This window comes from Neltuma alba, unplaced genomic scaffold, assembly GCF_004799145.2.
Source record: "Neltuma alba isolate B1F8T4 unplaced genomic scaffold, ASM479914v2 tig00004058_pilon, whole genome shotgun sequence".
In the NCBI taxonomy this organism is placed as follows: domain Eukaryota; kingdom Viridiplantae; phylum Streptophyta; class Magnoliopsida; order Fabales; family Fabaceae; genus Neltuma; species Neltuma alba.
The window spans coordinates 25709-38453 of NW_021633547.1; the positions used below are offsets into that span (position 1 = coordinate 25709).

Sequence of the window (12745 nt, forward strand, 5' to 3'; positions counted from 1 at the left end):
GTAAGGGTTTGCACGATGTGTAACGTCGCCTGCAATAGTGAAGATGTATATAACAAACACCTATCCGGGAAAAAGCATGCTGCTCAGGTGAATTTTTGCTTTAATAATTCTTTTTACTCTTGATATTCGTTTTACTAGTAAGTGTTGGCTGCTGGGAACAGTGAAGTCTAGTTATAAACACTGTTTCATAATTAGCCGTTTGTTGAGTGTCTTATTCTTATTGTGAAAAGTTTCAGCTCATCTCCACTGATCTCTTTGTTTTTTTATTTTCCAAATGACTAGTATCTTTAACCCATGCCCATCAATCTTGACTCACTTGTACGTGTTCTCACATTGGCTGGCCAAACTCCAAACGTTCTTTTCATCTGGAGCTAATAACTCATAATTAGTTCCATATGGTGAAACTGTTGCGATTCTTTGCTCAATATTGAATTATTGATACTCCAATTTAGTTAGCAGGTGTTAAAAGCCCCTTAATGGGAGCAACCATGATCTGAAATGGTCATACATGATAGGGTGAAATACTTCTGCTGGTAATTTAGTTGAATTAAGTAATGCTTGTGTAGAGTGGTTGGCTATAATTGTAATATATTTTTTTCAACTCCTTTGAGAACCTTAGCATTGCTATCTACAACCATCAGATAATTTGAATTAGATGTTTGCAGCCTTGCTTGGTTTCTGTTTCAATTGCTCAATTACGTTTACTCCAAATACCGCACCTCATTTTGTTCTGTTGCATCCCTTACTGGATTTTCATTTGGCTTGCTATGTAGAAATGCAACAAAACTGTTATGGTTTATAAGAACCACTAGACCATTTCTACATTAACCGAGAACTTTTGTTCACTTTGCAGATTAGCTTGATGTCTGATAATGGTATTGGTTCTTATCTTGCCGCGTTTAAGCATCTTGGCATTGGTCCTTGGAAAAAAGGCCCAAAGAAAATTTCTACCCAACCTGCATGGTGCGAACTTTGCAAGATCAGTTGCAACAGCAGGGATGTATATATGACACACTTAGCTGGGAGGAAACACCTGAGGAACCTGGGGTTGCTCTCAAAATCAAATAATGCTTTGCAGCGTGCAACCAATCCTGTTGTTAGGCCCCAGGAAAGGCCAAACACTTGTGAAGATGAAGGGATAAATTCACATAAGCCAAATAAAGCAGCCATGGTTGAGGATATTGAGGCAAAGAAACGTAAACTTATAAAAGGTGGGGCAGCAGAAACTGATATTAGAATATGCACTCTATGTAATGTGGTGTGCAACAGCCAAACGGTGTTCAATTTTCACCTTGCTGGGCAGAAGCATGCTGTAATGGTGAAGCTGATGATGCAGAAGCAGCCAGGGTCAAATTATATATATTCATAGCCAAGAGAGCTAGGGACAGAAACGTTTGGAGTTTGGAAGAATGACCATGATCCTATGAGGTTTCAGGCAAGAAAAATAATCACTCAAATGTCCCACAACAAATGTGCAATACGCAATGATAAGTTTTGGTACACAAAATAACAATGATTTATAATTTTACATTACTTGTTGTAAGATTTTTTAGTGATTATATTTCTTTCTTATAGTGATTTTCCCTACATTATTTTCAGCACTGGCAGAATAAGATGACTTGGCTGTTGACTGTGATTAGAAGCAAGTCCTACGCGGGAAAAGGCAAGGCTTACGCTGCAGATGGATGGGAATGGAAATGCCTCTTTGTGATCTCATTGTCATTTCTACCACATGGGAAATTGGGGATACTGACCTTACAAAAGCCTTTATTTATTTTATGCAAAAAGTCAACGGTGCAGTTTAGCGCCGTTGGATCTTTCACGGATAATGTGACAAAAAGAAATTGTACTTTTCGAAATTTTGGACAATTAGTTGCATTGTCAAATTTTTGTTATCATTTTCGACTTCTCGTATTAAGCTACATGTTTATTATGTTTTTTTACACTCAATATTTTAAGGATAATAATAAAGATATAAAAATTATATATAATTTATTATCTATTAATGCAGAAGTATATTTATCTCTCATGTACTATGGTACATGTTAATATTTTTAAATTTAATTAACTTGAACGCGCTTTTAAATGAAAAATTAAATTATGATAATTTAAACATAGGATAAAATTAAACGGCAATGACTTTCAATTTAAACAATTTTTGAATTATTCGAAGGACTTTTTAACTTAATAATTTTTTTTTGCCAGAATAAAAATGAATAATTGATTTTTTTGCATAATTAATTGGATGCCTTAGATAGTGTTTAAATTATATTTCTCCTATCCTTCAGACCTATTTTATAGTACAAATTGAATTATAAAATAAGTCTTAGATTTATGATAGAAGGATTTTAAACTTTAGTTCTAAATAAAAGTGATAAATCAATTAGATGTGAACAGAAATATGAATTTTTTTTTTGTTACAAGGAGGCGGGATCGAACCCGCAACGCACACTCCTCACACACACCACTCGGCCAAGTGGAAAAACATGAATTTATTAGAATGAAATTATGGATCATTCTAAAAAAAAAAGTGGATGAAATCCATTTAATGCTTCACTCTTGGACATCCGGGCCCAAATAATTAGCCTTTTAAACAAGCCCAATCCGAAGATAATAAGCACCTGCCACCTAGCATCGCTTGTTCCTTCCTTTTCTTCCCATTTTCCATGCCAGCTCAAATAGAATGTCTTCGAACCTTGCCATGGGGGCTGCATTTTAAATTTTGAATCATTGTAATGGGAATATTGGACTAACCTTCGTATTTGCTTAATTTTTCTCCCAAGACGAATTATCTAATTCAGGTAACTAGCTCAGATTCCTACCGTTTCTGTTTCATGTCGATATATTAATGTATTCGGTGCTGATGAATGAGTTCGGAGTCGGTTTTTCTGAGGATTGAATCTTTAGGCGTACTTCCCAATTATATATCTACCAAATCCCCGTCAAGGGTTTTACTAAGTTCTTTCGTATGGGGCGATGAACATGAAAAACTAGTATTTGTTTAATCATGGGTCAAGCTCGCATTCTATCATTTTCTCCCTTATGTTATGTTTTCACCTGGAGAAAGTAGCTGAGGTAGTTAAGATTAGGTACTTTTAAGAAATTTGAAAATCAACTTCATTACTTGCAGAATCATGTTATGAATTTTTTTGTCTTCAGTTGCTAATCCATTTGACTGTTATATATCTTTAATCTTGGAAAAACTGTTGCGCGTTAGCTGTTGGTTGGTGTTTGTTCTTTCGTATGTACCACTACTGCCAAATTTAACGCGACTTATCTGTTAATAAACACCCATCATGTACTCCTCCCTAAGGCACTTGCGTCAGATTGCTTGCAGAAATGTCAAATAATTTCAGAAGTGACACCGATACTTCTTTTAACGCGGAGGAACTCTTGAAAATTAAAACAAGATGTAGAGAGGTACCGTTTCTACCCCTTTCAGCTTCTTGCTACGCGGAATCAAATCATGTACCCTATTAGGAATGTGAAGTCACATAAGACTGGATGACTTTCATTCTGTGCTCGAGAGAACAGAACTCCTTACATGGGTTACTGATATTTAATCAAACTGGTTCGTCATACATATATATATATATATATATATATATATATATTTGTTGACTGCTTTAACAAACTTTAATTGTGTGTCCTAAAAGAACAGAGCCCTTTTCCATGCTGTATGTAATTTATATATCATTTGAACTTTTTACTGATGTGGATTCTGTTTGACATGCAGCTTAGAAAAGAGAAGGACATGATAAATTGTTCACAATCCCAAATTTTTGAGCTACTCCGGGTACGTCACACCAGATTGAGTTCAAGCTATTATATTACATTATGTTTTATCAGGCATTTTACATATTTTTGTAGGGAGAGTGGGAATGTAACATTATGATCTGATACTAGTCTGATTTTTGCCATTGATGCAGATAATAGAACTACATGAGAAGTCATTATTAGAGACTAGCATAAAAGATAAGACACACATACAGAGGTTGGAAGAAGAGCTATTGAACTGCTCTCAGGAAATAGGTAGTTTGTCATGTTTCTTAGCTTTAGATGCTCTTTGAATGGGTTCTTTCTATGAAAGTAATTAAAGCTCTTTCAGATTATTGATAGATGGAAAGTAGTCCATGTTGTCAATTCTGTTTTATTTATATGCATATAAGTTGCAAGTCTTTACTCTCTCTCATAAGTGAACCTTTTGTGCAACAGATGATTGCCGTCCAATAACATATTATTTTTTTCGTTCTTTTTGGCCAGCAAATTAAGTTGTAATAATCATCGATTTTCAATGAATTTGATTTATCTAGTAGGTTTTTTTGTGTGGAGGTTTTTACTCATTGGCTTTATTTGATCATACTCGATACAGATTACCTTAAGGATCAGCTTAATGGAAGGAACATGGAGGTCAAATACCTGCAAGAGCTTGTTTACAGCTTTAAACTGAAAATAAAGGATATGGAAGGCTTACAAGATGAGGTTATCAGGTTAAAAGAGGAGCTGCAGAGATCCAGTTCTGAACAATTTTTCTTGTTGAAGGAATTAGTGACTAAAGAAATGGAATTGGAGAAGTCAACACTGTCCGTAGAGAAATTGAAGGAATCAATTTCATCCATGGCATTAGAGTCTGAATGTGAGGTAGAGTGCATGAAACTTGACATGATGGCCTTGGAGCAGAGTCACTTTGAGGCTAAGAAAATACAGGAGGAAACTCTGGAGGAAAACACTAGAATGAGTAGATTGATTGGAGAGCTTCAATTTAAATTTCAGGAAGCCCAAAAAAATATTGTCTCTCTGAATGAGGAAAATAAGAAACTTAACAATAAGATTGATGCTGTCAATGTGAACACCGGAAATTTTTCTCAGAAGGTTGAAGAGTGGCTAGAAAAGAAGGACAGATCACAACTCAATGGTCAGTCTTCCTTGAGCGAACAAGAGAAGGGTTCAGACATATCAAAGGATATAAGGTATACAATGGAAGATGTTTGGTTTTTCAACTAATCTGCATGTAACAAGTGTCCTGTTAAGTATGCTATCATAATTGTGTTATAATGGAAGGACAATGGTTTTCCTCTATGGTGGTGAGCTTGTGACTCTGGCAGTTTTGCTTGATCTTTTATTTGATAGTTTCAGAATGAAATTGCCAATTTCTCTTCTTCAAGGGCATAAAATCAAATCGGGCGTCTCTTTCTACTTTCTTCTTCTTTCTTGCTAATGAATGTTCTCCCTTAAAAGAAGCACTGATTAGTAATATTTCAGAGCCACAGTGTCTTTACTTTTGTCATTAAGTGGATGCCTGATATTGTAAGCATTGAACTTATTACACTTTACTTAATTGCTCCTTTTACTCTTGTGAGATTGTATGTTTAAATGTCGGGATATAGATGATGGATTCTGAAAATTGAAGAAGTGCCTTGGTTTATTTGTAATTTTATTAGCCAAATAATGTTCCAGTTGGGTCCTAATTCCTATATATATGGTCTTCAATCATTTAATCTCAACTGTTGAATGTAATATTCCATAAACGGCAAGCATACCAGGAAATATTCAACATGTCAATTTGGACACTAGTGTACAATTCCCGTGAGGAAATTTTTTGTCATGTGATCTTCTTTGGCTGGCAGTTACTGATAATTTAGGTTCATAATTGAATTGTTTCCTTTAAATTATTTTAATTTGAACTTACTGAATTGAAGCATTCTTTCGCAAAATTTATGACAATATTTTCATGTATTTCCCAAGTGTTTATGGAGAAGTATTGGGTCCACTCCTTGGGAGGCTATCTTTGGCGTTGGAAACAGATGCAGATATTAAAGAGGAGATGCAGAAGATGTCACATCAGATGCAAAAGTATAAAACACTTGTGGAGAAACTTAAGGTGTGTACATTTATTGAAGCATAAAACATTGAAATGGTTGGCGTCTATTCCTGAAATACAAAAGTGAAAATACAGTGTACCTTTTTAATTGCGCAATTTGATCTACTCAAGTTTATTTAGAGCCTGGACATGTATATAGTGATTTCAAACTTTTTACTAGGAAGAATTAAGAGAAGAAAAGTTGAAGGCCAAAGAAGAAGCAGAGGACCTTGCTCAAGAAATGGCAGAGCTTAGATATCAAGTTACAGGTTTGTTAGAAGAAGAACGTAAGCATCGTGCTCGCATTGAACAGGCATCCTTGCAAAGAATTGCCGAGTTAGAAGCACAGGTATAATTGTAAACTCATGACCTCCTATCTCTCGTCTATCAGAAACTAATCCAAGAAAATGCGTGACTTTCGTCCTTTCTTCTTTGCAATCAAGCTTCAAAGAGAACAGAGAAAATCTTTATTTGCTGTCCGCGGTCTCCCTGAAGTGTAGAAACTGGAATTATTCAAAGTTTTTCAAGTTCATCAGAAGAGACTCATCTTAGAGGTTTGTGCCTAGTTATATATTTGGAGCCCTTTTAATCCTTTCACGCGGTCTGTTTATGAATTGTTATTCTTTCTCAATGATGTATTGTTATTGTGCTGATTGTAATTGCCTTGCATAATATACTGCTGATAAAATTACTATATCGTGGACAGATGTACTGAAAGATGTAGGATGTCTTCTCATGTCTTGGTTCCTGGAGAAGAGAAATGAAGTGGCTGTACAGAAGAACTAGCTCGTGCGTGTCACAGTGTATTTTGTGATATGGGGTGCAAGAATTGATATAAACACATTGAATTTTTGTACAGATGCCTGCGATCTCTCTCTCTCTCTCTCTTCTTTCTTGCAATAGTCTTGATCAGGGTGGGAATGTCTGTTATGAAGGATTGACTTCTAGGTCAATTCTGTCATTTGAAATTTTGCTATTTTTTTATATTGGGCGTGAGCAACCTAGTATTGTGATGTTTTCAGTACGCCCTAGACGAATCGTAGGTCATGGCTTGAGCATAACAGTTGCTCTTGTAATTGTAAATTCATCTATTTATGTTTGGGTATGAAGATTTTTAGTATTTTAAAGCCTAAATTTTAAGTTCAAATTTCCCGTCACTTATTCGCACCTCCATATTTGGGTGTGTGGATAACTCCGTATGCACTCATGTACGTATTCTCGAGTGATTGGTATATTGAATTTTGCATATATTTATGTCAATATGTTATGATTAGATATTTTTGGTATTATACATCATTTCAAAAATCCTCATGCATTTTATGATTTGCAAATAGTATAATTTGAGGTTGGCAAAAAAACGTAAATGATATAATTTCAGATAAAATTTTTCTTTTTTATTTTTTTTATAAAAGGACGAATTTTATTATAAATTTATATTAATATATTAGTGGCAAGGCTCCATTTTAATCATAAAATCATTGTTGAATTCGGCAACATCTTTGAGAGGCATATGTAATGTGTGTGTGTATTCAATCATTCACCGATTTAAAATAGTAACTGGCCAAAAAAATAATGTAAATGGCATTAGGAAGTCAATGGCTGCGGCATGTTCTTTAATGGCTCGGAATTCTCTTTTGAAGGGCAAGATATAAAAACAAAATAAAACTAGAAATTTCCTCATACGTCACACGGATGTTTCCAAAATCTACTTTAAACAAATTTGGTGCTGTCAATCCAACGAAATAGGATAAATGAAAAAAATATACTCCTCCGGTCCTTAATATAGGACCCAATTGGTGAGTTGGTTTTGGTCTTAAAGATAAGATCTATTTCTCATATTTATCAATTATCTCTAATTTCCCTTATGGATACCCTTTCAACCATAATCAAGTAGAAGAGAAAGATGAAGTATTAAGAAATATGATTATGGTATTTTAGAAAAAACGCATCATATTTTTTATAATTAACCAACTTACCTAACTTCCTTAATCTAATCAAATTAGTTAAATGGGTCTTATATTAAGGATCGGAGGAGTATATTAATTCTTCCAAGGAGTTGACAAAGTCATACGGTTTTCGGTCTGAATCAAATGACTTCCAACATGGCCCATCCTAACAATTAAAAGAAGAAAAAAAATCATAAATGGCGTCCACGCTTGATTTATTCAAAACTCAAAAATGAAATCTAAACAACGCCAACGACGAATTCTGAGAGCGAATGTGATGTGTGGCCCCCAGTCCCAAAAACACCCGCCGTGATTACCTAAGCTGCTTGGGGTCCTTCTCGAGTGCTTACGCAAAATATATATATATATATATATATATATATAAAAATATATTGTGTACTCGCTCCACCCATCCTGGCTTCGTTGCAGTTTCCTACCCTCCCTCTTTTCTTGACGCGATTTTGCAAGGTTTCTACATTTGCCGGTTCTTTCAGTTGAAATAGTCCCTTTCCTCCTCCCATTTCTTGTTCTCCCTCTTGGGACTCGAAGGCTTTAAAATTGTTGGGTATTCACTTCTCCTCTCGTAGTTCTCTCGGTTTTTTCTTTCTGCACATTCGTTGGGTTTCTCCAGGTACTCATCTACTTTCTCTTCAACAATCATTGATTTCTGAGTGTTCTGTTACAGTATAAAGCCCATAAATTGTAGGACTCCTGATGGTTTTTATGATCACCTAATGGTCAACGTTGCTTCCTCTCTATCTCTGTTGATTGGAATTTGAAGCTATTATTGAGGCTTTTATGATTCTTTTCGTTATCCAAAGATTTTTCTTCTTTCATTCTCTGACGAGCTAAACAGACCGAATAGGTTGTCGATTCCGTTGTCAGTTTATATAAGTTTTAACGCCTCTTTCTTGTCGTCGGCTTTGAGATTGTTGTTAATGAATTCTTCGTATAATTCATGAATCCGTTAATCTTCGATATTTTAGTTCGTCGTCTTTTGACTTCCGTCTTAAGTAATTTTATTGAACGTACCCTTAGTTGATAAAGGATTGATAAAGGTTGGGTTTCTTTTATCCTAAGAAGACTAACTGATTCGTAATCAGTGCCTTGATAGTATGGTATTTGCCTATTTGTCTACAATGACAGTGCATGAACAGTTCTTGCTTATTTTTGCAGGGAGAAATTGTTCTGCGTTCACCTTACTTAGGACACCGTTGTTTCTTGTTAAATTGATTTACCCCCTCACCTTGCTCTTCCTCTAACCAAATTCTGCAGAGTGTTCTTGCTTACTGCTTAGTGGTGACTTCGAGAGAATGTTTGGTTCTAAGAAATCTCCCTTGAAGTTCTCAAAACACAATTCTGTTGATCCTGTCTATCCTGTCCAATCAAAGTCAAACCCGTTTGATTCTGCTGATTTGGCAAAGGACGGCAAAAATTATAATTCCTCTAGGAGGAGTTCTTCAGATCCTACCCTAGTAACAACAGAGGTCAAGACCAACCCTTTTGATGATTATGATGTAAATGGGAACTCTTCATTATCTTCCTATGCCCCTCGATCAGCAGACCGAAACAAGTATAAGAATGATTTTCGTGACTCAGGAGGAATAGAAAATCAGTCAGTGCAAGAATTGGAGAATTATGCTTTTTACAAGGCTGAGGAGACGACAAAATCAGTTAACAATTGTTTGAAGATAGCAGAGGATATGAGAGAGGATGCTACCAAGACTTTAGTCACCCTGCATCAACAAGGAGAGCAGATTACCAGGACTCACCATGTTGCCGTCGATATTGATCAGGATCTTAGTCGGGTACCAATCTGGTTTTAAAGAGTTATTTAATGCATGCGTCAGTGTTCCTATATTGAGCGGCTTCTTGGTGTCCGTTTACCTAGACTATTGCTTCTTGTGCTATACAGCCTGCTGTAAAGTAACATTCTAATGATATTCTGGACTAAACTACTTGAATGTCTTTTACAGGGAGAAAAGCTCTTGGGAAGCCTTGGTGGCATGTTTTCCAAAACTTGGAAACCAAAGAAGACACGCAACATAACTGGCCCTGTTATATTTGGAGGTTTTATTCTTTTTCCCCTCCACTTCCTTTATATGTATGTACGTGTATGTAACATATGCATGATATACTTCATAACACAGATGATCCAGTACGAAGAAAGGGCAGCCACTTGGAGCAGAGGGAGAAGTTGGGATTGGGTTCTGCACCAAGAGGGCAGTCAAAGTCCCGGACACCACCTCCTGAACCGACAGATGCCCTTCAAAAAGTTGAGGTTTGTATCATTCAGTGAACATTAACATCTTGTCTAAAGCTAGCTGAGCGTGACGAAACTCAATTATCTTAAGGGCTCTTGATATGTTATAAATCTCTGTTGCAAAAATATGGGATTGGTGGATTCTTACTATAGCTTTTAGTTGCACTGGCCGATGACTCGTCCAGATAAGCATTCTTTATTAGCAACTACCGCTATTCTGGCAATTTTGTTCATCTTACTCTGATTAACCCCATCAGTAGGTAGTCTCTGTATGTCCAACTTGGATAATGCCACTTCCATTTGTTATTTTCATCTTCTGTGATGATGTAAGGTTCCATAATTGGCTAATAAATAAATGTCCCTAAACAGTTTGAGAAGGGGAAGCAAGATGATGCATTGTCAAATTTAAGTGATATCTTGGGAGAGCTGAAAGACATGGCTACTGACATGGGATCCGAAATGGATAGGTTAGTTAAATATTCGTTTATTCTCCTATCTAATTTCACCTTCCAGTTGTTCTTGAGCACTAGAAGAAAATCTTTTGCCCAATCCTTGCGAAAATAAGCAACATTTTAAGCAACACTTCCGAAAATTCCCAACAAAACAACTTTTAACGTGACTTATCTATTGGTAATGTTGGTGCTGTTGCAGGCAAAACAAGGCCATTGATCATATGTACAATGATGTGGATGAGTTGAATTTCCGCGTGAAAGGTGCTAACCAACGTGGCCGTCGTTTGCTTGGAAAATAGGGGGCAGAGTTTTCATATTCATTTCCAGCTTCTCCTATTGCCTTATACTGATCCTTTACTTTTCGCTGTTGTATTTTTCTTTTACTTTTTTGGGATCAATAAAACAAATTCTTCAATACATATGATTTTGGTTTGCACAATTTTAAATGTGCAACGTATTAAACTTCACCTGCCTGTTTCCGGGATTTATGACTAGTCTTCCCAACTTCCCCATATAGAAGGCTCATCTATCCTCCAGCTATATTCTCTTCTAAGACAATGATTGATTGAATCTAAACTCTAAAAATGCGATACTCCGAACTATAATTCCCTGATCTGGAAAAAAATTTGCGTCAATGAAATCATGCAATACCAACCTTCTATAGGAGCAGGTCAAGAAACTGAAAGATGCGTTGATTGGAAAACCCAGGCATTCCTTCTAAAAGCTACGAGAATTTCAATATACAAATATTCAATTTTCTTGGCTCCTCATAGGCTTATAATTGAGGGGATAACCCAAAGTTTTATGTTTACTGTTAAGCCTCTAATACAACCCTCCTACACAAATACTGGTATCTTACGTCAAAACAACCATCCGATAAGAACAGGTCTATATATTACGATCATCCGTAAAAAGCATACATTGATAAGCCTCTCTCAATCAATCACAAACATGGTCAATATCAAGAACTGGTCTACATGTTACGATTATAAATAAAGTTTATACATTAATAAGCCTCTCTCAGTCCGAAACCTGTAACTGGCAATAAGATGGGGATAAGTTAATAGCCCGAAACCTAACATGTGAGCTCGGAATTCGTCTCCATAATGCTCCTGACACTTGGGGCGTAGAGCGAGTGGACGATCGCTTGCCTTCTGGCGATTTCCAGTTGAGCCTTGCCATCGGATAACGCCGAAGCGATGGAAGAAGGATCCGAGAGGTTTTGGTTATGGCGAAAGCCGTCGATGGTTCGGCGCTTGGTGTATGCCTTGATGTTGTAATCGGGAAACTGGCGCGCCGTGCGGAGGAGAGAACGGAAGAGAGAAAGCACTTCGGCCTTTGATGGCCGGGTGGCTGCTGCGTAAGCAGAAAACGCCATTTTTACAGGGATTCTCTGCTCTCCAGAGAGTTGGCGAATGATATGATGTGGTAATGACCAATGACTACCGACTTTTTTGGCCCTCAACGAATGCCGACATAGTTATACGCTGCCTCGCTCCTTTCTATAATCATTAATCATGATTAATCTTGTTAGTAATGTTTTAGATTTATTTTTTTTATAATTATTCCTATTCAATAAAAGTCACTTGAAAATACCGTCAAATTTTCACGGTCTTTTATATTGAAGGCTAAGTAAATAATTAAATATCGTTGGCCAAAAAAATTATGAGGAAAAATTCAAAAAAATCACTATTGAATTTTAAAATTCCAAATTAGTATTGGGTATTATATTCATAAAGAAAATGACTATGTTTAAAAAGCAAATGACAACACATTTTTTAAGTAATTCATGATTTGAAATTTTAAAATTCAACAGTTGTTTTTTAAAAATTTTTCAAAATTAAATATCCTTAAAAAACTTTATAAAAAGAACGATAGCATATTATTGTGGGGGAAAATTATAATAGAGGAAGGCCGTGAAATAACCTTAGACTTTTGAGACTGGAAACAGATTATGAAAAAAAAAATTATAAAATTTGATCGACTTCAACTTGGTTCATACAAACATAACATTTTTACAAGGGATTTATTCTTGCAAATTGGCTGATATAATGATATCTCAAATTTAATTTAGATTTTGGAAAATTGTCAGTTGATTTTGAAATAGCAAATTGATTGTTGTCATTGTTGTAAAGACAATCACTATATGTAATATTAAATTAGCCAGAAGAAAAGAAAACATGAAATATGCATTTTTCATTAGAAGACTGATCTTCAGGCCAAA

The 12745-nt window shown here is 35.8% G+C and overlaps 3 protein-coding genes across 4 annotated transcripts; 2 read left to right on the plus strand and 1 right to left on the minus strand.

Moving 5' to 3' along the window:
- Positions 1-6959, plus strand: LOC114743584 (sarcolemmal membrane-associated protein). 2 transcript variants are annotated; one of them, XM_028931805.1, is made up of 10 exons: positions 1-87; positions 854-1347; positions 3327-3420; positions 3737-3796; positions 3930-4032; positions 4373-4970; positions 5746-5881; positions 6042-6209; positions 6304-6414; positions 6567-6959. In XM_028931805.1, the coding sequence occupies exons 1-9, from the start codon at positions 16-18 to the stop codon at positions 6358-6360; spliced, it is 1782 nt and encodes a 593-aa protein (XP_028787638.1). In that variant the 5' UTR covers positions 1-15; the 3' UTR covers positions 6361-6414; positions 6567-6959. The 2 variants fall into 2 exon arrangements, with proteins under 2 accessions (XP_028787638.1, XP_028787639.1); XM_028931806.1 differs by lacking the exons at positions 6304-6414; positions 6567-6959 and having other exon boundaries at positions 6046-6171.
- Positions 6960-8252: 1293 nt separating this feature from the next.
- On the plus strand, positions 8253-10988 carry LOC114743587 (SNAP25 homologous protein SNAP33). The gene is made up of 6 exons (XM_028931808.1): positions 8253-8437; positions 8983-9614; positions 9783-9876; positions 9957-10087; positions 10439-10536; positions 10721-10988. Exons 2-6 carry the CDS (start codon positions 9120-9122, stop codon positions 10818-10820), a joined length of 918 nt encoding a protein of 305 aa, XP_028787641.1. The 5' UTR covers positions 8253-8437; positions 8983-9119; the 3' UTR covers positions 10821-10988.
- A 244-nt stretch (positions 10989-11232) lies between these two features.
- On the minus strand, positions 11233-11974 carry LOC114743590 (LYR motif-containing protein 4B-like). Its single transcript, XM_028931811.1, has one exon. It carries the CDS (start codon positions 11897-11899, stop codon positions 11597-11599), a length of 303 nt encoding a protein of 100 aa, XP_028787644.1. The 5' UTR covers positions 11900-11974; the 3' UTR covers positions 11233-11596.
- Between the last annotated feature and the right edge of the window lie 771 nt (positions 11975-12745).

Excerpts from the sequence above, each read along its gene's own strand:
- LOC114743584 (XM_028931805.1), top strand. The coding sequence starts at position 16 with ATGTGTAACGTCGCCTGCAATAGTGAAGATGTATATAACAAACACCTA. Across the intron at positions 4,971-5,745 it reads GACATATCAAAGGATATAAG|TGTTTATGGAGAAGTATTGG; the intron begins GTATACAATGGA and ends GTATTTCCCAAG. Across the intron at positions 6,210-6,303 it reads TTGCCGAGTTAGAAGCACAG|CTTCAAAGAGAACAGAGAAA; the intron begins GTATAATTGTAA and ends TTTGCAATCAAG.
- LOC114743587 (XM_028931808.1), top strand. The coding sequence starts at position 9,120 with ATGTTTGGTTCTAAGAAATCTCCCTTGAAGTTCTCAAAACACAATTCT. Across the intron at positions 10,088-10,438 it reads ATGCCCTTCAAAAAGTTGAG|TTTGAGAAGGGGAAGCAAGA; the intron begins GTTTGTATCATT and ends GTCCCTAAACAG. Across the intron at positions 10,537-10,720 it reads ATGGGATCCGAAATGGATAG|GCAAAACAAGGCCATTGATC; the intron begins GTTAGTTAAATA and ends GTGCTGTTGCAG.
- LOC114743590 (XM_028931811.1), bottom strand. The coding sequence starts at position 11,899 with ATGGCGTTTTCTGCTTACGCAGCAGCCACCCGGCCATCAAAGGCCGAA.